Source organism: Lissotriton helveticus, chromosome 4_1, assembly GCF_964261635.1.
Source record: "Lissotriton helveticus chromosome 4_1, aLisHel1.1, whole genome shotgun sequence".
NCBI classification, from domain to species: domain Eukaryota; kingdom Metazoa; phylum Chordata; class Amphibia; order Caudata; family Salamandridae; genus Lissotriton; species Lissotriton helveticus.
In genome coordinates, this window is record NC_136063.1 from 270,216,121 (window position 1) to 270,243,313 (window position 27,193).

General features: G+C 48.2%; 1 protein-coding gene across 3 annotated transcripts in view; it reads left to right on the top strand.

Annotated features, from left to right (window-relative positions):
* ASAP1 (ArfGAP with SH3 domain, ankyrin repeat and PH domain 1) overlaps positions 1-19,152 on the top strand; it is a 2,040,747-nt gene extending 2,021,595 nt beyond the window's left edge. For all 3 annotated transcript variants that reach the window (XM_078686749.1, XM_078686753.1, XM_078686750.1), the window contains one exon: positions 17,060-19,152. In XM_078686749.1, the coding sequence (XP_078542875.1) occupies positions 17,060-17,134 (75 nt within the window). In that variant the 3' untranslated portion in view covers positions 17,135-19,152. The remainder of the gene's footprint in view (positions 1-17,059) is intronic.
* The last annotated feature ends 8,041 nt before the right edge of the window (positions 19,153-27,193 follow it).

The window sequence follows — 27,193 nt, forward strand, 5'->3', positions numbered from 1 at the left end:
GGGGCCACTATAAACACCATTTCCTCCAAAGCTTTCCCGTCTCTGGAAAGAAAAAACAAACTGATGACTCTAGCTACCGCGATATCTTCAAAACCAACCATCAAAGTAAGGATTTTCAAATCTCTTCTAGGGATGATGTCTTCCTGCATTCTACTCATCCCTCACTGTCGGCTCAGAATGCGCCCCCTTCAGGAGGCCCTGACCAAACAGTGGACCCAATGTACAGATTCCTTCGAGGATCACATAGTCGTCACTCGACAAATATCCGAGACGCTGGCCTGGTGGATGAAGCACAAGAACCTATCCAAAGGTCTCACGTTCTTGTTACCAGAAACTCCACACGTCATAACGACGGACGCATCTCTCGAAGGCTGGGGTGCAGTCCTTCAAGACTTACAAATCAGCGGCAGATGGTCGGAGCAAGAGAAGGCTCTGCATATCAACCTCCTAGAACTACGTGCAGTCCTTCACTCCCTACAGGCATTCCTCCCTCGCATCAAAAATTCTGCAGTGCTAGTGAGGACAGACAACACGACCACAATGCACTACTTAAACAAGCAGGGAGGGACACGCTCGCTGACGCTGTCTCGCGAATCACAAAAAATTTGGAACTGGCTACTGCTCAACAACATCACATTAACATCGGAGTATGTCCCAGGAAAAGACAACGTCATAGCAGACGCTCTCAGCAGACAGAGGTCAATGTCCCACGAATGGGAACTGAACCAGCAAGTTCTAGACAACATCTTCTCGGCATGGGGAACACCTCAAATAGACCTCTTCGCCACCAAGGAGAACAAAAAATGCCAAAGCTTCGCAAGTTGGCATCCCCAACAGGGGTCATTAGGAAATGCATTTTCCATCGCATGGCGCAACGTGTTTGCGTACGCATTTCCGCCATTTCCCCTGATCAGCAGAGTCATCCGGAAGATGAAAATGGAGCATTGCACATTGATTCTCATGGCCCCATACTGGCCGAGACAACATTGGTTCGCGGACCTCCGACGCCTCTCAGTCCGTCCATCAATCCAACTGCCTCAACATCCTTCTCTACTCTCGATGTCCAAAGGCCAGATACTCCACCCGAATCTGACATCTCTCAGATTATCGGCTTGGCTCCTGAGTACCGAGAATTCTGTCACCTAAGCATCCCGCAGGAGTGCAAAGAAGTCCTAGCTAAAGCAAGAGCAGTTAGCACGAACAAAACTTATTCCTTGAAATGGAAGCGATTTTGTATTTGGTGTAAAGACAACAATATACACCCTTTCAGGATCACTCCAGAGCAGATACTGCCTTATCTCCTGCATCTGGCCCAAACAGGTCTTGCGCATGCTTCCATCAGGGTACACCTGGCAGCAATCTCTCGCTTCACCAGGTCTTCAAAAGGCCCTTCACTATGGTCCAACAGACTGATAAAACAGTTCCTTAAAGGGCTTTACAGATCTTTCCCTAGACCAAGACGAATACCACCAACGTGGCATCTGAATATTGTACTCAATCAGTTAATGAAACATCCATTTGAACCTATCCATAGGGCTGAACTCAAATACATTTCCTGGAAAACTGCACTTCTTTTAGCTCTAACATCAGCCAGAAGAGTCAGTGAATTGCAAGCTCTTTCGATACAGGATCCTTTCTTGCAATTTAGAGAAGACAGAGTCATCTTAAGAACCAACCCCCGTTTCATTCCTAAAGTCCCCTCGGACTTCCATCTCAATGAACCGCTTGTGCTTCGCTCATTCTTCCCGAACCCAGGCACAGTGGCGGAAAGATCTCTTCACTCTTTGGACATTAAGAGATGTCTAAAATTTTACCTGGACAAAACGAAAGCTTTCAGAAAGACCAAACAACTTTTCGTTGCCTTCAGCAGGCCGAGAAAAGGCATGCCACTCTCCAAACAATCCATTTCCAGATGGATATCGGCAACAATTGCATTTTGTCATGACAAAGCCGGACGTCCATTAAATTCCTCAGTCCGAGCACATTCCACGAGAGCTGTGTCCACATCGGCAGCACTATTCGCTGGTGTACCGATTCTGGATATCTGCAGAGCGGCCACCTGGAAATCGCCGCACACCTTTACCAGACACTACTGCCTGGACACGGAACTGATGCAGGATGCAGCTGTGGGCCAAGCTGTACTTCGCCATCTCTTCCAGTAAGATGAGCCTTCCTACTTCCCACCGTCCTGCAATGGTATGCACATTTATTTACTTTACTCTTTACATTACTGATGGTATCTAGTCACATGATATGTATTATCTCAGACTGTTATATTCCATCGCATATGTGCATAATGTATTGCTTGCTATTCTGATTCAGGCATGTGAATCTATGAAAGACACCCATAATACTGGATAAGAAATGCGTTACTTACCTGTAACAGCAGTTATCCAGTATTGGTGTCTTTCATAGATTCACATGCAACCCTCCCACCTCCCCAGGAAGGACTCATCTCTCACTACAGAGCATATCTTACGTCTACCTAGCTTGGTGCGTACGAAAATCTGAGAGACTGAGGCTCCTGGCAGGAAGGTTCTAGAGGGAGGTGGTAGCTGATTGGCTACCTTTGGAAATTTGGTCCTTTTTACAAAAGGACATAGATAGGCTACTAAGGCAAGGCCCTTAGGCCTATTTTTCTCTATGTATGTCTATAGGACATTACTTTTCTATTACCGGGGCTCCCATCTCGACGACGGGGAGTGATTCAGGCATGTGAATCTATGAAAGACACCAATACTGGATAACTGCTGTTACAGGTAAGTAACGCATTTCTTGTCAGGTGTTAAGTGTCTAAACCCTTCTCTCTATCTCTTGGGAGATTGCTGCCACCAGTGGGAACTAACCCACTCATCTGCTGCTCTCTAGCAAAGGCAAGCTTTTCTTTGGCCAGGGCAAGTTCTTCCCTTTCAATCCTCAGAGCAGCCTGTCTCATTCTGGCTTCATGCTCTATTCTCTGAGGGGAAGTCAATCTCCTCTGGGGAGAGTTCCTTCTCCTCTGAGAAGAGGCATTAGAGTGCAGAGATCTATTGGAGTCCCTAGAAAGAGATCTATCTCTCCTAACTCCAAGGTTAGGCCTACTTAGGGTCAGTACTGGGGGTCCCCCAGATCCTAGCCCAAGCAAGTCTAAGTTGGCCCTAGTTAGCCTTCTGACTACCTCAAGACCCTTGTCTGCCTCATCCCCAGAGAGTTCCTCAGGATCCTCCTCCTCAACTGCATTTACAGTGTTGTGGAGGTCTGGATCCCCAGTGGTACCCTCTAAGGCTGGCATATTCCCATCTAGCTGAGAAATCTTTCTCGCATCATATGTCTCTAAGAGACCTATCAGAAAGGGAATGGTGGGGTTAGACCCCTGTTTCAGTTTCCTGGAGGTACACACTTGTCTCATCTCCTGGAAACTGAGAGCTGCATATCTTGATTTGACCTGTGGAGGCTCAAGATCCAAAAGGGGGGTCTCAGTAGACTCTCCATGGGTAGACATGCTTTTCTAGTGAGGTGTAAGTGGTGCACTTACCTACACTATATGTTTACCTACTGATCCCTTGCTAGAGTTGTAGTTTAGGGTGTGCTAGGCCCTAGGAGCTACAACAGCTGGTTCAGTAGAACTCAGAGTATTCTAAGCTTAGTTATATGTACCTTAGTACTTATGTGATCTTTCAAATGATATTCTTAGGATATGTGTGGTAAAACAACAGCAAGCTCAAATCCCAACCGCTGCTCACCAATGTGAGAAGTTGGCCTGATATATAATGTTCACTATTCTAGTGAGCACTCTGTATCAGTCCAAACAACCCTTATTGATGATTGGTTGTAAGTCAACCTTATAGACCAGCTATCCTAGTAGCATGGATACGAGCAGTCTAAGGCTAAGACTCTAGAGGGCGTGTTAAGCCAGCTGTTTTACCATCACATTACCCCTTGAACACCAAGTGAAAGGACACCACACAAGTTGTTATCAAAAATAAAGTGTATTTATTTATAACAAGACTACCCTGGCTCTTTATGAGACAGGGAGCTAAGCACACAACAAAACTCTTAAGGAAACACTGAAAGTCGCACAATTTACACAAATGCCCGAGGGTCACGAAAAACCATATACACAAGAAGTGGAATGCGAAGTTACTAGCAGGTAAGTAATACTTTTCTAGACTGTTGAAACGCTAGGCCTACAATGCTGAACCCTTAGATTAGAAGCAGGAGGCCTAGGGACGCCGTGTGCAGAGTGGGAACTCTCACGCGTAATGCGGGAACAAGTCTATGGATACTAGTACTTCACAAAGTTACTGTTCTCGGGCGAACCCGACTAGGTGGGTCGAAAACAAGGGTGGATCCGAACACTTAGGGTGTTGGACTATGCTGGAGCACCGGAGTACTCAGTTTACCTAGCCCAGGGGCTGCGGCTGCATAGGGTTCAAGTTGCGTCGGAAACCCTCGTTGAAGATCCAGGAGCCTGAAGAAAGAAGTTGCTGGCAGGCGGCCAGTGAAGGAGTTCGTGGTGATCCAAGCCTGGATCAGGGAAGAAGAAACCTGTAAGCAGAGGGGACCAAGTTCTGAATCACTAGCCAGTGATTTAGGTGGGCACCAGGATGGCACCGGACGAAGTCACCTCAGCCAGGTGAGTGGGCGCTGCTGGGCTCTGCAGTCTCTCGGACCAGGAGGCGTTGTCGGCGACCAGGATGGAGGTGCGAGCTGTCCCACGAAGGTACTTGCTGTCGACGTCGCTGGACCCAGGATTGGGCAACAAGTCTTGGCAAATGCAAGGCCCACGCGGTGGACCTAAAATGGCGTCTTGAGTGGACCAGGAGGGTCCAGGGTACTTCTCTGAAGGAGGGAAGCAAGGGCCAGTCTGGAGCAACCAGACCAGCGGTGGTTGTCGTTAGAGTTCGTCGTCAGAGGGTCACTAGCCAACGGGCAAGTGACCTGGACAACGCGGTGAGCAGCAAAAAGCAGAAGGGCCCCACGCAGATCTCGTGGATGCAGGGGAGCTGAACTTCGGTGCTGGAGCTGCTCAGGGTCGGGGCTTCTCTTACCCCAAAGCACTCAGTCGAGGGTCACTCGGTGGTCGTGCTGGACAAGCGTCGTGCAGTTCTGAAGATGGCCGGTCCCTCGAGGTCTCGTCGCACCCACAGATCACAGCTGGGCTGATGATGTAGGTTGAGGTCAGAGGTGCCAGGGAAGCCGGTTCTCGTCGTGCTGGAGCAGTCTTGATCCGGAGGAGAGACTGGCAACAAACCGCGATGCTTGGTTGGTGCCTGCTGCTGCAGGGTGACTACTCCTTAGTCACAAGGGAGAATCTTGGGAAGAAGTCTTGAGTTCCTTTCGTGGAAAGTAGTTTCAGGATTCAAAGATGATCTCATTTGGAAGGGGGCCAGTTCCTACCTTTATCCTGCAAAAAGGGGCTGGCACGCAACTAAGTCCTGCCCTATGGGTGGGACTAGGAGGGGGGTGGTTACACCCCTCTCCTTTGGCGGGCTTTCCCCAGATCAGGGGCTGGAGTGCCCCTGGAACTGGTTCAAGCCGGCCTATGCACAGTGAGCACCGGGGTGCCACTTGCAGTCACCTTCCTCTAAAGCCCTGCCTACCTAGGATACACAAAATCCTGTCTGGGACGGTGCTGGCACCGCCCCTGGCAGGAAACCCTTTGTTCTTGCCTCCTGGGCTGGGAGGACTCCCAGCAGCAGGAGGGCAGACTTGTGTCTCGGTGGCAGCATCCATTTTGTGGAGCTAAGGCTCTGTCTAACTTTAACCGGGGTTACAGGTTACATACATGTCGTGTCCCTCTAGAAGGGTGGAATGCTAACCCCGTCGCCAGAATTGGCGAGGGGTTAGTATTCCAATTCGTATGACACCTTACTCGACATGTTTTGATAAAGCGATACCAGAGTTGGCACATAACCGCGAGGATTATAATGCACTTAAGAGTATATGGTATGCGATATCATGGAAACGGCTAAGGGATGGATCCAGAAAGCCGCAGACAGGCTCAGCTCATGCCAGAGCACTATCTTACACGATTCCAAGCACTCTGCCTTCAGGATTGTCAAGGCCTGCCATAGGAGTGACTGATAGGAGATCTGTGTGTCCATTGAGGTTTAGATATAGGAATACTATATCTACAGCAGAGGGTGAGTACACCACTCTGCCCCAGCTGTCAAGCAGCCAGTTGTGTCTGATTTAGTTAGTCCGCCCAGGGGTGGCATAATACATGCTGCAGCCCCTGGGAGACTTCTGGGTGCACCTCAGCCCTGGGTACAGGGACTTGGAGAGGGCCCAGTGCCAATTCAGTACCTGGGTACAATTTGGAGTAGAGAGAACAGCTAGGCTGTGGGTCTGATTAGCAGGCCCACAGCCAGGGAAAGTCGTAAACCAGTGAAGCAAAAAGCAAAAATCTGGGTGATCATAGGATTGCAGACCCTACTCTCCTACACTGAGCACACACTTCAGACACCACGCCAAGCCTCGACTCAGCACTGAAGAAGATTCTGAAGCTGAGCCACTCTGCACCAACTGCTCTTTCGGTGTCAACAGTTTCTTCGAAGCACTTTACAGAGACTAAGCCGTCGGTATGTAAGATACACACGGTCACCGAAACACATACTTGCCCAGGCACCAGCTCTGACCAAGGATGGACCATATGCAAATTCAGGTTCTAGGAAGCCGCAGCCAAAGAGCAAGAGGAGGCATGACAAAACAACCAGCCCTCCACCATTGCCACGTTCACCTCCCTCCTCATCTTGATAATAGATTTTCCAAGGTATAGTAAATCAAGGTATTTTCACTCAACTGCGAACAAGTATTGGCAAATACTACGAATTTGACACTTAAAAAAGTTTTCACTAAAAAGCTTGAGCTAGTTGTAATGCGGTTACTCAGAGTTTCTTTTGGTAACTAACTCCAGTAAGGAACCTGTCGGTGGGGAGAGGACCAGCAGGGTCCTCAGAAATAGTTAGCTCAGCAGGTGAAACAGTCTACAGTCAGTTCTAGTCACTTTTATCCTTTGCAAGTCTTTCTTATGAAAATGGTTCCGATGCAAGGGATGAAGGAAGCTGAAGGTGCTCAGAGGATGCTGTGGATGCGAAACGGTCGAAGGGGGTCTTGCTGCTAGTACTCCTCATTTCACAAAGGGGATGAGGTGGTCTTAGTAATAGGGTCAACATCCCTGGAAGTCCTTTTGGTGTGGCAAAAGTCCAGCTGCCTACTGTCACATTATAATCCTTCCTGGGGCGGGTGCGACTTTGTGCTTTGGATCCTGGTCCCTAGTGCTGCATTGTGGCAGTTGGCAGCGGGCTGAAGAGTTTGGGCTACCAACTTGCCCTAGCAGGCTTCTTCAGCTGTTGTGTCCCTGTGCTGAGAACAGGAGGCCAATCAGCTGACCCTTGGAGTCTTTTTGCACTGGCTGGCTCTGGAGACGACTTCTCCTGGAGCATGACACTACAGACACAGTTCATCTCCTTTCCTGGTCAGCAGCTGCAGTTCATGACAGTGCAGCCTTTCTTTGACAGTTCCACAGTGAAGCAGGGCTGCCATTCCAGTCCAGTCGAAACCTGAATTCAGGGCGTCAGGGGTTCCCTACTTATGCCCAGAAAATGCCCTCAGTGCAGGAATGTGGTTGGTAGCCAATGGGTTACCAGCTTCCCTCCCAACTGATGACCCCTTCCTGCAAAGTGTGGCATCAGGCCTTCCCAGAATGCAATATTCTGCCCACTCCCAATATGGCAGGACCCCTCTCCTGGCATGTGGAGTTTCCTAGCCCAACCCAGAAGTGCGGCTACCTAGGGAGGTCTACACACCTCTGGAAAACCGGTTTGACAACTAGTTTCCCCTCCCCTGGCCCAAGTGCGAGCCTGTTTGACTGAACAATGGAGTAGCCCCTCTTCCAAGCGTTACCCATTTGCCCTTCAAGGGCGACTTCTCCTTTGAAGCTCGCCTTTTGGGCTAACACCAGTGGGGCTACTTGTAGGAGGGAGTTGACACCTCCTTCCACAGCAGGCCCCTTTTGTATCCTTTCCTGTGAGTCATTAGGACATCTCCCCAGGAGGACAGAAAGCTGTTGTGGCAACCGGACCCTGTGTGCAACCAGTATGAGCATAGGGGATTAACTTGGGTAAAGTTTCCCACTGCAACTTATTATATCAATTGCGCCATGAGAATGCAATCGAGCTTAATGTAACAAGTTGTTTGATACCTTGTGTAACCCACTTCGGTTGCAGTGTTTCAGATTTAGCACAGCTGGAGGGATCAGCTAGTCTGTACTCTCTAATTGGGTAACCAAGCTTTTCCACTGTAAAAATTAGAGTTTCTCATTTTTACTATCTGAAAGAAACACGTTAGTGATAGATTCCTTCACTTAGACTTACCCCCAGGCATCAGACTGGATCCGGAAAGTTTTCGTCAGCAGTACCCCTGCACGTCGGAAGGTGGCGTTGTGCGGCTCCGCGTCCGTCGTTGGTGTTGTGGTTGCCGGGATGATGTTGCAGCAGCTACTTAGATTCCACCCTTGCGCACTGACGTCAGTTCTTTCTTTTTCTGCGCCAGCAAGCGCAGATCCGGGAAGAGTAAGTACCCCCAGTCACTTTTTGACTGAGTTTTTGAGATTTTTTGTCTCCATTTTTCGAGTCTATCGACTCCTGGTGCCGAGTAGGGATGCTAGGTTTTAAATCCTGCGGAGACTGTCGCCGTTGACCGACCCCCACGACGTGTGTCTCTACTGCCTGGAGCGCAACCATGACCCCAGGTCGTGCTCCGACCGTCGGGCCATGACGCCGAAGACTTTGCAGGAGCATTCCGAAAGTTGCTGGAAGCCCGGCAGACGGCTCTGCGCTGTTCGAGGTCCTGTTCGAGGAGGAAGTCGAGGGACCGGTTGCGGAGCCACCATCACCATTCTATGGGTTCCAAGTCCTCGCACTCGGGGTCAGGTAAGTCGGGGCACTTGAAGAATTCAAAGAAGCGCCATTGCTCTCCGACTTCCCCTCACCGGTTGTGCGACGCGGCTGAGTGTGTGGGCAGTACCACACCTGGGGCTCCGGCGGAGCCTGTGCAGTCAACCCCGGCCTACCCACCCTTTCCGGATCCGGGAGCGATTCCGGCCCAGGTGCAAGACTTTCTTGCAGCCATGGCTGCCCTTATTGGGCTGTCGGACCCCGCGGGCCCGACAGGGGGTCCTTGCCCTGTCCTGCCGGCGGCTTCAGCCTCAGCGCTGCCGCCGACTTCGGGCCCGGCACTGCAGGACCCCCTTGGATCCGGGCCTGGATCCCGGTTGCTCCCGGTTGACCTTACGACTCCTCTGCCGGCGTCGACTCCCCCGGTACCGCCTGTGAGGTCATCTGGTCCCTCGGATGACGTCGGCCCCGGTTTCAGCCCCGAACTGAACACAGCGCCGGTCCAGGTTTGTTTGATGCAAATTCCGACGCCAATGGGGGATTTCTATCCCTATGTTCAGCCTCCATCCTTTCGACCTGTTCCACAGGCCATGGAGGAAGGGGAGGACTGGGAGGGGGTCTGAGGACCTTCTCACACAGCAGTGTGAGTTGGACCAGGACTGGGCAGAAGAGTTAAAGGATGCCAGTGGTCTTGACCAATCGCCTGACCTTGGCTTCATGTCTCCTCCCTCTGTGGCTTCAGAGGAGGGAGCCGACTTATGATGTGGTCTTGGGTAGGGCAGCCGAGGCCCTTGACGTCGAACTCTCTAAGGTGGCCCTAACCTCCTCACTGAGGTGCTCCACCCGGCAGTAAGCTCTTCGTAGCCTCTGCTGCCGTTCAATGAAGCACTAATTGACGTTCATATGGGTACTTGGTCCAGGCCCACCACAGGGGCTCCTGTGGATAGGAACTTGGCCAGTCGCCACCGCCCGGCTCCTGCTTTTCTGCCCACCCACCCCACCACTGAGAGTCTGGTTATCCAGGCCTCTACTTCCCAGAGCGCATTCCCTACCGCCCCTCTAAATAGGAAATGCAAGAAGCTGGAGCAGTTTGGTAAGAAACTGTTTTCATCTGCCAGCTTTGCGCAGCAGTAGGGGAACACTGCATGCCTCTTAGGCAGTTATTCCCACTCTGTGGGGGATATGGTTGCGCGAGTGCTGCCTCAGTGTCCAGAGGAGTCCCGGACACTGCTCTTCCAGGCTGTTGCTGAGGGGAGGGATGCAGAGAAGTTCACCATACAGTGTGGACTGGATACTGTGGACTCGCTAGGCAGAGCAATTTTCACAACGGTGACGCTCCGCCGCCACGCCTGGCTGCAGTCCACTGGCTTTTCAGGGGATGTCCAAAACTCCCTTATGGACATGCCCTTTGATAACCGTCGCCTTTTCGGCGACAAAGCAGATCATGCTCTGGAGCGCTTTAAGAACTTCCGGGCTACGGCCAAGTCCTTGGGCCTTTCCACCACACACACGGCCACTTCTGCTTTTCGTCCCTTTTGTGGCCACTGAAGGGTCGCCCCGACAGGTATATTCAACCACAAGCCGCAGAACCATCCTAGAGGCGCAGCGTATGTAGGCCCCAGTGTGGCGGGGCAGGGGGCCAGCGGGCGGGTCAGTCCACCTCCACCCTCGCAGCATCCGCCAGAAAGACTTCCTAGTCCGAGCTTTCAGGCCCATCAAACGCCAGTGGATGGCAGGATTCGGCATCACCTTCGCCACTGGAGCACCATCACATCAGACAGGTGGGTGCTGCAAATTGTCCGAAGGGGCTAGTCCCACTCCTTCGAGACTATCCCTCCAGCCATACCAGCCAAGTACCAACGCAGGTCGGGGGATCATCTGCAACAAGGAAGTTACGGCCCTCTTGGCCAAGGGGACCATCGAGAGCTTTCCTGTGCCAGAAGTAGGTCGTGGTTGCTATTTCCACTACTTTCTGGTACCCAAGAAGGACGAGGGCCTGCGTCCTATCTTGGACCTCGGGAACGTCAACCGCTTCCTCCGGAAGTAGAAGTTCAAGATGTTGACGCTGGCTCAGGTCTTATCTGCTCTCGACCCTGGAGACTGGATGACAGCGTTGGACTTGCAGAACACATATTTCCACATCCCTGTCCTGCCGGACCACCGGCGTTACCTGTGGTTCATAGTAGGCCACGAGCATTTTCAGTTCGCCGTACTCCTCTATGGCGTTACCAGTGCCCCTCAGGTGTTCATGAAAGTGATGGGAGTATTCGCAGCCCATCTGCGCTGATCAGGGGTTCCAGTCTTCCCCTATCTCGATGACTGGTTGTTGAAGGCGGGCTCTCCCCAGACAGTCGCATCCCACCTCCAGACTAGGGCCGAATTCCTGCTTTTGCTGGAGTTCTCCATCAACGTGCCGAAGTTGCACCTGGTTCCCTCCAGAAGCGCCTATTCATCAGGCGGTTCAGGACTCAACGCAGTTTCTGTTTATCCTCCCGCGCAGTGAGTCTGGGATATTCAGGCTATGATTCCGATCTTTCAGCCTCTATCCTGGATTCCGGTCAGGATGACCCTCTGGCTGCTGGGCCTGATGCCCTCCTTCATCCTGTTGGTAAATCATGCCAGATGGCATATGCGGGCTCTGCAGTGGGACCTTCAGTCCCAGTGGGCACAGCATCAGGGCAACCTGTCCAATCACGTCCAGATCTCGGTAGGCAGTGCAAGACAATTGCAGTGGTGGCTCACAAATCGCGATTGGGTCAATGGCAGATCCCTCTCCTTTTCCCAACTGGAGCACACAGTAGTGACGCATGCGTCCCTCCTGGGATGGGGTGGCCACATGGGAGAGGCGGAGATCAGAGATCTCTTGTCTCCGGCGGATTCCCGGCTCCACATCAACCTTTTGGAGCTTCGGGCGATTCGACTTGCACTGAAGACATTCCTTCCCTCAGTTTGGGGAAGTGTGGTGCATGTGTTCACAGACAACACCACCGCCATGTGGGACTGCAACAAACAGGGCGGGGTGCGGTCGTGGACCCTTTGTCAGGAGGATCTGTGCCTCTTGACATGGCTGGAACACCTGGCAGGTTCCCTGAATGCCAGGGCGGACAAACTCAGCCGCCGGTGCATGATGTATCTGGCATCTGAACTCGGACGAGGCGCAAGGTCTCTTTCAGCAGTGGGGAGAGCCATGGTTAGATCTATTCGCCACCGAAGAGAACGGGCAATGTCATCAGTTCTGCGCGTTGGAATTTCCGAGGCAGCACTCGCTCGGAAACGCATTTCGACGCGAGTGGAGCTGCGGTCTGTTGTACGCCTTTCCGCCTATACGACGTCTGTGATGTGATTCTGGCAGCCAGTCGTCCCTCCACAAAAATGGTATATGCCTGCAGGCGGAACAAATCTGTGGCATGGTGCACAGCAAAGGCTGTGGATCCACTCTCTGCCCCTCTTTCAGAGGTTCTCCTCTTTATTCTTTCTCTTGCCCAGCAGGCCTCTGCTCTGGGCACTATCAAAGGCTATCTCTCTGCCATTTCAGCCTTCTTATGACTTCCTGATCAACCTTCTCTTTTCAAGTCCCCTGTCGTAAATAGATTCTTGAAAGGCATTACACATATGTTCCCTCCTGTTCCTTTCGTGATGCCGCAGTGGGACTTGAACTTAGTGCTTACTTATCTGATGTACGCTCCCTTTGAGCCACTTCATAATTGTCCTCTCCGTCTTCTGACTCTTAAGACTGCTTTCCTGGTTGCCATCACCTCTGCCAGAAGAGTGAGTGAGCTCCAGGCTCTTTCCTCTAAGCCTCCTTTCCTCTCTGTTCATCCGGACAAGGTTTTTCTGAGGACTCGTTCTTCTTTCCTGCCCAAGGTGGTTACGGCCTTCCACATTGGGCTGTCCATCACCTTGCCCACCTTCTTTCCGCCTCCGCATCCCTCGAAAGAGGAAGAGAGGCTCCACCGTCTGGACCCAAAACGTGCGCTCTCTTTTTATCTAGACCGCACACACCAGTTCCGGGTGGGCGACCAGCTCTTTGTTGGTTACGTGGGCGCTAAGAAGGGATGGGCGGTGCACAAGTGGACCATCTCTCGGTGGGTCGTTTTGTGCATCAAGGTCTGTTCTTCCTTGGCAAAAAAGGTGTCTCCTGTAGGGCTGCACACCCATTTCACTCTGGCCACGGCGGCTACTACTGCCCTTGGTCGGGGAGTCCCCTTGCAGGACATCTGTCAGGCAGCTACGTGGGCTTCACTGCACATGTTTGCCAAGCACTACTGCCTGGACAGTCCAGTCCGGAGAGATGGCTTTTTCGGCCTTTCCGTTCTCCAGGACTTCCTGCTGGGATCTTGGTTCGCAGACCCATCACCCGGGTTGGTATTGCTGGGTTATCTTTTCTAAGGTAAAGAATCTAACACTAACATGTTTCTTTCAGATGCACAAGTTTTTTACCGTCGGTAACGATATATCTGTACGAAACACTAGTTAGTGTTAGATTCCTTACCGCCCCACCCATCCTCCCCGTTCTGCGAACCGATATCTAGGGTTAAGGTATTTCCCTTTGAGGGCCCTAGTTTCATGGCACCAGTGTCGGTTTCTTGCATGGCTCTGCGTTCCTGGCGCGGAAGGCTATGTACAGAACTGACATCAGCACGCGAGGGCGGAGTCTAAGTACTCCGACGTCATCCTGGCTATCACGACGCTGACGACTGACGCGGAGCCGCAGACGACACCTACCGACACGCAGGGGTACAGCTGACGAAAACTTTCCGTATCCAGTCTGACGCCTGGGGATATTCTACGGTAAGGAATCTAACACTATCTAATGTTTCTTACAGATATATTGTTACCGAAGGTACGTAACTTGTGCTTTAGGGTAGTGTAGTTTTTTTTGGTTTTAGTGTGGTATAGTAGTGTTTGTGTATTGTTGTGTTTTAGTGTTTAGTGTAGTGTTGTAGGGTTTTAGGGTTTAGGGTAGTGTAGGGGTGGGAGTAGTGTAGGTAGTGTAGTAGTGCTTCAGGTTTAGGGTAGTGTAGGGGTGGGAGTAGTGTGGGTAGTGTTGTAGTGTAGCAGTGTTTTAGAGTTTAGGGTAGTGTAGGGTTGGGAGTAGTGTAGTAGTGTTTTAGGGTTTAGGGTAGTGTAGGGTTGTGAGTAGTGTGGGTAGTGTAGTAGTGTTTTAGGGTTTAGAGTAGTGTAGGGGTGGGAGTAGTGTGGGTAGTGTAATAGTGTTTTAGGGTTTAAGGTAGTGTAGGGGTGGGAGTAGTGTGGGTATTTTAGTAGTGTTTTAGGATTTAGGGTAGTGTAGGGTGGGAGTAGTGTGGGTATTGTTGTAGTGTAGTAGTGTTTTAGGGTTTAGGATAGTGTAGGGGTGGGAGTAGTGTGTGTAGTGTTGTAGTGTAGTAGTGTTTTAAGGTTAGTGTAGGGGTGGGAGTACTGTATTGTGTAGGGGTAGGGTTTTCACTTACCTTGCAAACTTTCACCACGAGTATAGCTTTACCATGTATGCCTTTGCGTCGTAATGGCATGCGTGGTAAAGGCATACTCGTGGTAAAAGTATGCGATGTAATGGCGTGTTGTTGTCATTGAGATCGCGCAGTAATACCCGCTTTGTTATGGCACACGTGGTATTACTACGCGATGTAATGACATACATCCATTGGCAAGCCGTCTGCGGGTTCTCCGCAGGTCTTTTCTGTTTTTTCCTCTGCTGCGGGAAGTCTTTTCCTAAGAGGGTTCCCATGTCTTGGGACGTAACATCTCCTACGTGGGGTCCTGGTAGACTATTATATAGCTCTGTCATGTGATGGGGTGGTGTGGTCGCCTTTGGGCCTCTGCTCTCTGTGGCGTCACGGTATGTCGCAGATGCGTTCCTCTTGCTAAGGGTTTTGGAATGGCTCAAGCTACGCCCCAGGCTGTCCTTCTCCGGGGTCGCTGCGTTGCCAGCCTGGTCTGGCCTGCTGTCAGCGGCCTTGCATCGTCGCTCTGCCTGGCTACGCTTCTTTTGTTGTTTGGGCCGTGTATGCGGACTTCTCCCTTGGGGTGTGTCCGGGGCCTTCTTGGCCTTCCTGGCCTCTGTCTTTGTCTGGCGTCTGTCTTGTCCTGGGTGCACCGTTCCGTGCTGTTGCCTGCAGCGGGCTGTGTCTGTGGTGCTGACCTGCTGTCTTTGCATCACTCTGCCTTCTGGCACTTTAGCGGGACAGTCGTCCTTGCCTTGTCCGCGGCTTGAGGCTGGGGTGTGTTCAACCCTCTTCCAGTGGGCCCTGTCTTCAGTTCTCCCTCTCGTCCCTGGGGCTGCAGTGGTTCTGGAGTTTCTTGTGCCTCCTCGGGCGCTGTCTGTCCCTGCGGGGTGTTGGGCGGTTCCCCTGGGTGACCTCGGGCTACCTGTCTGCTCCGCCTGCCTTATTGCCGAAGGCGCAGTTCTGTCTTGACCATTGCCTTCCGGCTGTGATAGGCTCGGCTGCCCTCTTTACTGGGTGTTCCCGAGGGGGAGAGGGGCTTGCCTTCACTCTACCTCTTTTCCTTGGAGTCTCTAGGTTGCTCTTTTTCCTAGGTGCTCCTCTTAATTGCTTGGGCCCTGGGGCTCCTGGTGGAGATTCTTGATACCCTGAATGGGTGTGGGGCGCTTTGGCCTCCTTAGCCTTGCCCTTGTTTCTCCTGCTGCTTGACGGTGGGCTGCCTCTTCTTGTCTTCCCGCATCCCCTCTGGGGTTGGGGGTCTTCTGGATGCAGGTGTTTCCCTTGCCTGGGGGGACAGAGTTCTTTTCCCTGTCTGTTGGCCTAGTCCCCTGTGGGACTCTCTATTATGTCCAGGCTGGTGGGGTACTCTCGCAGACCCTCCTCCTCCTTGGGTATGTCTAGGGTGTCTATTCTACGTTAAGGAATCTGTGGCTAGTAGTCTCTATCAGATGTACGAGTTACTTACCGTTCGTAACGATGTATCTGGTAGAGACAATTGGAGCCGCAGATTCCTTCACGACCTGCCCTTCCTCCCCTTTCTGCGAAGACCCTTAGCTTTGTCTTCTGCACTCGTCTCCCTGTGGGTGGCTATGTCTTCTGTGAGTGCATTCTTTCGCTCTTTTTTGGCAGAATGTTGTCCTGTTATTTGTTCCGATTCCTCCTTTTGGTCATTGGAGGATGGGTTTATAGGTGCTTCTGTGCCTTTACGCTCTGGTTGCTCTAGGTTGGGGCTACTTCACCCCCTTCCCTCTTTCCCATTTCAGTACTAGGGGTTCTGGCTCCTATGCTGCCCTCTGGGTTGGGGTCTTTTGGCTGGGCCTCTGCCCTTGTTCCTTATGGGGGATGTCACATTCTGTGCTGGGGCTGTTCTGGGGTTTGTCGTTCCTTGTTTGTCCCGGACTGGTTCCCCTTCATTGTTATTGATTGGGGTTGTAGTCCTGCTACATGTTATCATGACAATTTTTCATATGTTATTTGTCTCTAGGGGGGCTATTTCCGTACTGGCAGGGTTGCTGGTCAGGGCGGTGCTCTGTCCTTTATTCTTTTCCCTGCCCTTAGGTGCTGCAGTGTCTGGCACTGCACCTTATGGTGTTGTTCCTCACCATTCCTTTTCTATGTTTCTGCTCTTTCGCACACTGTTCCTATACTGTTCCCATACTTTCACAGTTTTGTCTGATAGCTCTGTGTTGTGGCGCGGAAATGTTCTCTGAAGAAAACTGACGTAGGCGCGGCGGGGTGGGACTTATGTGACCTCTCTGACGTCACGTGTGCGGACGTCAGGGCGGAGTCGGGTAATGCAGTTTCCCCAGCGCGCAGGAATACTGGGCAAAAAAAAAAATCCGGATCCAGTCTCACGCCTTGGGATAATTCTACGTTAAGGAATCTGCAGCTAGAATTGTCTCTACCAGATACATCATTACCGAAGGTAAGTAACTCGTACTTCTTACAGATATATTGTTTCCGAAGGTAAGTAACTTGTTCTTCAGCACTTGTATGGCTGTTTGCCTAAAACACTTGCATATTTTTGGGATAATGAATGTTCTACAGAATATGACTAAAATGAAATATAACAGAACTGTTTAACCTGCTCTCCTGAGTAGAGTTGCATTTTACTTTGAAAAGCATGTGTGTGTGTGTGTGTATATGTATATACATATATATATATATATATATATTTGTTTTTATTTTTTTTTTATTTTTTTTTAAGTAATACAAAATGTATTTTTTTTTTTGCAGATTGGTCACATTGAAGGACAGACGGAGAGAAAAGGAGTCTTCCCGGTGTCTTTTGTGCACATACTGTCGGATTAAAAAAAAAAGGAATTTCTTATTTCACAACTGTCAATTGGCAGGTTACTCAGCAGAAGTGAAACTTTGCTGACTTAACGTGCCCTTGTACACATAGTGTGTAAATAGCGGATGTTAAACAATTATTGAGTTAAAGTCCACCTTATTAGGTGTATTATATATGTTTTGTAAATATACTTAAATTCTGCCTTTGCCAGTATTAAGGTAGCCTTGAAACCTGGCACACCTATTGGGTTTGCTGCAGCTGTCAACGGCGTTTACAACTTGGAATTGTCTTTGCTGTTTAAATATATGTACATTCCATGCCAGCTTACTACCCTTAGGTTGTTCAACCCCATTATCTGTTCATAGCTGCCTGCTCATTTACAATATATCCTCACTATTTGCAAATTTATTGTCATAAATAAAAGGTCGAAACTTGGAATTACATTTATTTTGAAAGTCAGGAAGGGAGGCCGATAAAATTACCTTTAATTGCATGTGTACACATGCAGTTTATAAATATGAAACTCGGATAGGTTTTTATTATAAACAGTGGACTGTAAAGCAAATTTACAACTTGTAAAAATCCACGGACCTCATAAATATCAGTATCATTTTATGGGCTGTATATATACACACAACAGTTTGGGTTTCCTTTTTATGCCTTGGGAGGTTCTATCCCTGTGACGACAAACTACAGCCACAAGAACATAACTATTTCTATCCAGCGGAAATCCTACTTCCAAGTTTTCATAATCGTATGTGGACAGAACTGTGGACATCTAGTAGAATAAAGGACTCTGGGAAATACCAGCCTGTTTACATTATGCATGCATGTTTATAAGTGAATACTAGCTTTGCTGAAATTTGCCTTCTGTACAAGTGTTTCATTTGTTTTCCGACCTGAATGTCAGATGAGACTAATTTATGTACAATTCAGTTGGATTCTAAATTAAGCTTATGTTAATCCATATTGGATGTTACATTAGCTTAACCTGTGTAAATGCGTTTCTTTTCCTTAAATAGTATTAAATAAGCAATACATTTTAGGGTATTTTTCAGGTTACTGAGAGCTCTTTAAATGAAGGGGCTTTGGTAAACTATTTTTTTAAGGAGTTTAATAGCTTAACACCCATCATTCGGCAACCTAAATAGTTTCTGGCCCATTTGTAACACTCTTTAGCTGTGTTAAACCTGTGTAAGTACAATGAATTGTGTGAATGTGAGTAGCATTTGTTTTAATGGACGCATTAAACCAGGAGTTAAAGGCAAAGTAATTTATTTGGGCATATTTTGCATTCCTTTTATATTTAAACATATTTCCTCAAGCATTCTTTTAGAAACACTGCCCGCTCCTTGCATTCCTTGAATGGTTTTGAATTATAATTTTATTTTGACCCTGACATTTCAGAGTAGTTTGAGGCAAACTAACCGTGATTTGTTATTATAACCTTCAATTTGTAATTCTTACCAAAACATAAATTATGAAAAGTGTATGATTTAAAAGGAGCCAATTTCAAAACTTTGCAACGTTGTATTCCGTGAAAGTTATTGTGATTCTGTCAAAATGAGTAGTAGAAATGCTTAAGATTTGAAGAGTCCTGCATGCACGACATATTTATTATCTGTTTTATGAATTGACTGTATAAATATATCAGCTTTTTGATTCGTGGCAAAAAGCTTATTACGGAAAAGCACATTTAAGAAATTATGAATGAACAAATTAAACGCAATTATGTATTCCGAAGAGCTAATTAGCTCCCTGAATTTATTTCCATGTCAAATGAATTCCTGCAAAAATTGAATATTTACATACTGAATGCACAAACAGGCTGAAGGTAGCTCATTGTTGTAGTTTTATATGTTAAGCTGTTGTACAATTAACAGCATACTGCTTTGTGTAACAGGTATTCATTGCCTGGACTTATTTTGCCTTTCAGTACATCCATAAGTTGTTTTCAGTTTGCATTAGAGAGCAAAACCTAACTGTGTGCTCCAATATGGTCTTACAATAAACTGGTAAAGCAAGTCTTATAAAAGCCTGTATGTGTTCAATTTCTCAGTCCCATAACTACTGTTTTTTTGGAAAGAATGATAGATAGTGGTGACAATGACATTGGGTTCATCAATGTAGGTAGTGCTCATTGAATCCCTGGTGTGTCGATGAACCCAAAGGCCATCAGGGAATGAGAGTTGAAACTTTGTCTCCAAACATAAACAAAAGACTCCTCACCGGGACCATTCCCAGTCAGCGCTCCACGCCCTAGGTTCATTCTCGGTCCCGTTCTTGGAGTCGAACTGCTCCAGAGATCAGTGTTCATCACGCTACAAGCTCTCAGGTAGGGGTAAGAAGCACAAGAAATGGAAGCAAGTCATCCTAGTGGGTCCGGATTGAGCCAGGTGAGTGCCGTACCCGGAACTTCTGGGCATGAGCGTCTGTCCTTCAATCAGGTTACCAGTCCAGGAGGATCTTCTGTCAGAGCCAAACCCTTGCAATTTACACCTCCATGCCCAGCAACTAAGCAGCGGTTGTTAACAATTTATGATCTATCACCTGAGGTTGTGAATGTTATTCTGTTCTAATGTGTTTGTCTAGGAAGTCCATTTACGCTGGGCACCGGGAAACATACCCTTTACAAGCCAAACTGTTAGATGTTTTATGGTTCATTTTATTTTTGCCTCGTCAAGGCCTGGCAACGGGTACTATTAAGTTATTTGGAGTCCCTTTCAGCCTTTTGGGTTTTGCCAGACCAACTGTCCTTGTTTTAATAATCTTTTGTGATGCAGTATATTAAATATTTAACACTTTACCTCCCAGTTTGTGATGGCACAGTGGGACCTTAATTTGGTCTTGACATTTCTCATTGTGTACTCCCTTCATTCCCATGAACAGCTGCTCATTGCATTTTCTAAGATTGAAGATAGTCTTCCTCTTTGCGATGACTTCATTGCATGAGTGGACAGTAATACAACAGCCCTACATCATCTTTTTACTGGATAAACTGGTGCTGGAGGACTTGGGTTGCTCTCTTACAGAAAGTCATGACTCATTTCCATGTTGGGTAATCCATCACTCTCCCAGTGCCCATTGCACAGACTCACCCCTCAAAAGAGAACGAGACGCTCCATTGGTTTGACCCCAAAAAGCATTCTTCTACTTTGATCGTACAAAGAACCATCAGGTGGACAATCAGCTTTCTGTGGGGTTCTCGGGGGTGAAAAAGGGAAAGGCTGTGCAGAAAAGTGTCTGTCGAGGTGGATAGTCCTCTACCTTAAGATCTACTATGTATTGGCCAAACAGGAGCCGCAGGCGGGGGGGTCTGAGTGTCCATTCCAGCAGGCATAAATCTGCCACCACTGCGTTGGCACATGGAGAAACTGTCCTCAACACCTGTCATGCTACCTGTCATGTTAGTGCACACGTTTATGAATTTTATGATGCACCACTGCCTTTCACAAGGACAAAAAATCCTTTTCTCATGAAAAAGTATACCCATATACGAAGGAGGACTACACCCCTACAGGGAGAAGTCCAGGCTACAATACTGATAGTGATGGATCTTACACAGGATCCGATACCTCAGATTCCAGCTACAATCGCAACTACACAAAAAACAGAAGATCAAAAGGAGGTCGAATGAGAAACAGAGGTGGTTTTGGGAGGCCCCCTTACCAAGGGGCACCACCATATGGCCCACCACCACAGTTCTTCTATGGACCACCACCATTCCACCAGCCTTACCAACAACAACCCTACCTCTATTGGGATAACACACAACCCCAGGAACAGCAACACCAGTCTTTTTTAGGGAAAGGCAAGATGCCACAACGAGGGAAAACGAGACGAGGCCAACAGGTGCAATGGGCACAGCAATTGGAAACTGCCAGAAGCCACACGCGCAGCATGGGCCCACTGAACATCCCGTCAACCAGCAACCACCCAGTCTAGTGGTTAACCTTTCTGACACCTCTTTGACACCAGACCAAACTACCGTATTAGAAAAGAGTTTGGGTTTTGTACCAACTGCGAGTTTGGATAAATTTAAACTATGTTGCGAATTGAAGGAGTTCATTCGCAAAATCAAACTGGAGGTATTCTTCAAGGACATGGAACCCACAACTACTACCAACAGAGACACAGGGCTCCACAAAAAAATCAAGGTTTACCCCACCTTCAAGTAACCTGCCAGTAGAGCTTCTAGCGTTTGAAAAAGCAGTCCTAAAGGAAGTTACCGCAATAGACCCAAGAACTATAAGGATTTTTCATAACACCAGCAAAAGAGAGATGGAAGCAATCCAGCAACTATCTAAGGAAACAACCGTGACATTCAAACCAGCAGACAAGGGCTGCGCCATCGTGGTGCAGAACACAGCAGCCTACAATGAGGAATGCCTACGACTTCTAGCGGACCAAAGGTACTATGAAGTAATCCAGAATGACCCCACAGAACGCTTACTCATCGAAATCGCCAGTCTGGTGGAAGAATCATTGACAAATCACTGGATATCCAGAAAAGAAGCGGATTTTCTTGAGAACAAAGACCCTACTATCCCCTATTTGTACACGATCCCGAAGATCCACAAGACCATGGAGAAACCACCGGGCAGACCAATTGTCTCAGGAATAGGTTCCATCCTGGAACCATTGTCTAAGTTTGCGGACGCATTCTTACGACCCTTAATACAACAGACAGACACAGACCTTCAGGACACCAAAGCTGTTCTCTGTCTTCTAAAGAATCTACAGTTCAACCCACATTCTTGTAGGATTAGATGTGGAAAGCCTATATATAAGTCTCCCCCACAAAGAGACTTTAGAGATCCTAGAAGAGGTCCTCTTCCAAGAAACATGGCAGTACCATACACCCAGACATGTGGTAATAGAATGCTGTCGACTAGCACTGACAAAAAACGTCTTCCAATTCAACCACACACTATACCGTCAGAAGCATGGTACAAGTATGGGCAGTACTTTTGCGCCGATGGGCAGTACTTTCGCGCCGAGTGTGGACGGACTTTATATCCACCACCTTGAGAAGCAAAAAATCTTACACCCAAGTAACCCACATCTGAACCATGTGCACTTATGGAAAAGATACATAGATGACGTGTTACTCATTTGGGAGGGAGATGAATCTGAAGCCACTCAATTTCCTGAATGGTTACATTTACAAGACCCTTTTCTGAAATTCACAGTAATGATGAGCCGGTCCCACTTTGTCTTTTTAGACCTCAACATACTAGTACATGAGGATACACTTATCACAACCACACATTTTAAACCTACGGCAAGAAACTGTCTTTTAAAGGTACTATAGTTTCCTTTTTCTCACACACAGAAGGGGAGAGGGTCTACACGAAACTCCACCACCCCGAACCCCCTAAAGTCAATGTAATATACACAAAAGAGGGGTGGAGAGGAAAGCAAAAAGAATCAAGAGTGTGCAAGCAGTGGCACATTTGTTTATAATGAAAAACTGCCCTCACTCACACACAATGTGTGACATGCTTCATCATCGGGTATGCTACGACGCTACGGGCGGAGCATAGGGTGGGGGGAACAAATAATACAAGAACAAAGTGCAACACAAGACTGAAAGTGACTACAATGTTCACAAACAAACACAACAATTCAAGACTGGGTACAGTGATAGAAGAAAAAATTGCAGTAGGGAATAGGCGTATGGAGGGTGGGGTTCCAAAGAACACAACTGTTCAGATGGAACGCTCCTGCACCATTTGCGCCCCTCTCAGAAACGCCGTGTACTGCTTGTACACTCTTGATTTGTTTTGCTTTCCTCTCCACCCCTCTTTTGTGTATATTACTATAGTTTCCTTCCCAGACAGTTGAGGGACAACCTTCCCTTTGGGCAGTTTTTGCGTCTCAGACGAAACTGCTCAGAGAAAAGGGATTACGAGACACAAGCAAAGGATCTGAGCACCAAACTGCTTCAGAGAAACTACCCCAGACATATTGTGTCACAAGCTAGAAAAAGGGCCTCGAATAACAACAGGGAAGCCCTGCTAGAACACAAGACGGTTGATCCAATTACCAAAAGCAAAAGACCTATTTGCATAACAACCTTTAACGTAGCTTCTGACAAAGTAACACAAATTGTCAAAAAACACTGGAGAACCTTGAATAGTGGAGGTTTAAACCTACAACAGCCCATGTTTAGCCACCGAAAAGGAAAGAATCTCAGGAACTATGTGGTTCACACGCGACCCAAAGACATACAAGGCTCAGAAGGCACAGTTCGCGTCCTACATCCTCTTCCTGAAGGGCACTACCCATGTACAAACTAGTGTTTGCCATCTTACTGCAGCAACTAAACAAGTTGTTTGTAACCATGGCATAATTTGCGATTTGAGATCCTTTTCCAACTGTAACGCGACAGGTGTAGTCTACCTAATTACCTGCACATGCAACCTGCACTATGTGGGAATGACAACTAGGATGGTCAGTACACGCATAGTAGAGCACTGCAGCAGTATTAGGTGCAAACGATCCAACACAAAAATGACTACGCATTTCTTGGAAAAACAACATACCCCTAACGACATGAGGTGGGTGGTGCTCGAAACCATCCAGATTCGCACACAGGTTGACAAGAAACTGCTTGAAAAAGACCAACGTTGGAATTTCAAACTGTGCTCGGATACCCATGGCTTTAATGATGACATACCGCCGGGACAATTCTCATAAAAACAACCACGATACACTGTCTTGCTGTTCCTCAACAAATTACCTGTGACACTCGCATTTAACAGCTTTTGGTCATGAAAACCTTCAGTTTAACAGGATGGGCCATATACCAACTGGCTCTCCAGCAACAACACAGCAGGCCAGAGCCTTGAGAGTGTGTGTTTTTTTATGTTTTCTAATTGATTCCACAATGTTAACTATTGCCATGAATATGGTTGTGGTATCTATTTTTCGGAGGAGAGTACAGTTCTACTGAGAGGGGCCACATATAGAATTTATATCCACTTTTTCTATGATATAAGGCCAGACATGAAAAAGCAACATATATAATTTATATCCCCTTTTTCTATGATATAGAGCCAGACATGTATTCACAAAACCATGTATGTATTATATTAAAGTTTTTTCGAAAGTCCGATTTATTTTTCTAAATTCACTTTTCAGGAGGGTTTCATTCACGACACCTCCCATAAATTAATTTTATGAGGAAATAAGCAGTATTTGCACACTCATCACCCAAAAAGTGTGTTACATACTCCCAATATGGCCGCCGCCATTGCCATAGGCTGACGGCCATTTTCTATCCCATAAGCAGACTATGCCTTTCCGCAATGAACCGGACCCGCACTCACCAATATGCAGTCGGGAGGTTCCAGTATAGGTGACTAAGTCTGCGTATCTTATGAGCCAGTAAGTGCCCTTTTTTCACTCCCACAGGTGCCCAGAGACGGCGGACTGCAGGCAGAACCATCTAAAATCGGATTTGTGTTTCTGCCTTAAAAGCCACTGACACGGCAATATTTTCCCCCGCATTTTCTTCCTTACAGCTAGATTCAAGAGGTACCAACAACTCTCCGTGACCATGGGGCAAAGCTAGGTCCCCATTAACCCCTACCGCGCTACCGCGTTTTCCCGCTGTGCGCTGAAAAAAAAAATGGCTTGTTTATGACAAAGCCAGCTCGTCATCCGCGTAGCGCAGGTAACGCCCATGACGAGCTGGCTTTGTCATCAGCACTGAAGGGGTTAATGTAATTGTCTGGTTTTTTTGCATTTTGTTTGTGTTGTGTCACATAGGGACAGATAAATTAGAATCTGTAACCACATTTCCTTACCTATGGTTGGTTTTCGCTGCGAACGGCTCATGGAGTGGGCATTTGGCCCACGTCATGGGCAAGTTCTCGAAAGCCACCAATTCCATTCTGAGTCTGTCCCGCCCAAAGAAAATAGGCGCCACTAGAGCTATTTTAAATTTTTTTAGATTACAATGCATACCAGTAGCTACATATGGGGCTGAGGTTTGGGGACTGGGGAAAAGTTCCAGTATTCAGCGAGAAGAAAGCCGTTTTGCAGGAAAATACTGGGCGCCCCAATCTCATCCTCTGAATTTATTTGTCACAAAGAACTAAACCTCCCCTATGTATGTGATTTTATTAGAGCCAGACCAACTCTATTCTGGATTAGGATCTGGAGGAATAATTCAGCCACTTTGACACAAGATATTATAAAAGATTGTCTTAAATGTGACCATGGCTTAGCAATCCCCTGGCTCGCGGGAGTTTCAAAAACCCTGCGTGCCGTGTACAGAGGAGATCTTTTTTCCGACCCATCCAGGATCAAGCTTAAAGACAAAATTGAGGTCAAACAAGCACTATATGCACTTTATAATTCAGTACAAATGGGAAGGGAAACACTCAAATCTACTGTTGTGACATACATGGAGAATGAATTGTGTAGGCAACCACTCCCATCCTACCTCACCCTACCCATGACCAACTGGGAAAGATCACTGTTATTTCGCCTTAGGGCGGGCTCTGTGAAATTCCTATTTGGGTTTTCCTTTGGGTTTTCACTGTACAACACAACATAACCCATGTCCGTGTGATGGTACTAGCACACAGAATGATTTGCACTTCCTATTTTTCTGTACATTTTATTTAAAGTATATTAATTGGTTTTTAACCCCATATTTTAGAAAACAAACACCCCCGTCACTTGGGGAGTCTTATTCAATGTTGCTTTCCCTGGACACAGACAAACTAACTCTTCGCACTAGCACTTTCTTGAGATTGATAACACGCGTGTGAGAAGTTGGCCTGATATGTGATGCTCACTAGTGATCACCTTGTATCAGTCCAAACAACCCTTATGGTGATTGGTTGTAAGTCAACCTTATAGACCAGCTATCCTAATGATAGCATGGACAAAGCAGTCTTGAAGCCAGCTGTTTTACCACAATATAACCCCTTGAATACCAGATGAAAGGACACCACACAGGTTGTTATGAAAATAAACAGTATATTTATTAATAACAACACCTCTGAACTCTTTATGAGGTCAGAGGGCTAAGCACATGACAATCTCTTACGAAAAATACTACAAGTTGCACAAAATTACAATGGTGCCCTAGGGGCACGGCAAACCATATACTAAGTAAGTGGAATGTGAGAGTCGATAAAAGGAATGGAGCTGTCCAGAGGCTGTAGGATCGATGAGACCACGCTACACTAACTTCAGGTAAGTAATAGGAGGCCCACGGAACGCGTGTGCAGAGTGTGAACTCACACGCGAGATGCGTAACAACGTCTATGGACAGTACAGTTCAAGTAAAAGGTGAGTACGGACAATCCTGACTAGATAGGACTAAAACGACTGTGGAACTGGACACTAGGACAGTTAAACTACCCTTGAGCACCGAAATGCTCTTGTTACCTCACCCACGGACTGCGGGTGCACAGGTGTCAAAGTGCGTCGGGTTCTCGCGTTGAAGTCTATGGAGCCTGAAAGAAAAGATGCTGCAGGCGACCAGGAGGAAGATGTCCGGTGCGATCCAAGGGTGGATCGGTGAATTAGAGGACCTGAAAGCAGAGGGGACAGTGTTCAAAGTCACTAGCCAGTGACCGGTGTGGAACCAGGAAGGAACCAGGTGCTGTCGTCGCGATCAGGTGAAGAGTGGACGCTTGACTCTGCAGCCACGTGGACCAGGAGGTGTCTTCGACGACCAGGATGGAGGCACGAGCTGTCCCACGCAGGCTCTCGCTGTCGGCGGTGTCGGATCCGGAATTGGAGTCAACAGGCCTTGACAAAGGCAACCCACGCGGTGAAGGGAAAAGACGTCTGGTGCGGACTTGGAGAGTCCGGGGTGCCCCTCTTTTGGAAGGGAGCAAGGGCCAGTCTGGAGCAACCAGACCAGCAGCAAAGATTCAAAGGTTTGGCGTCTAGGAGGCCACTAGCCAGCCGGCAAGTGACCAGACAACGCGTCGAGCAGCAAACAAGCAGAAGGGCCCCACGCAGATCTCGTGGATGCTGGAGGGCTGATCTTCGGTGCAGGGGCTGCTCGGGGCTGAGGCTTCTCAATCCCCAAAGCACTTGGTCGA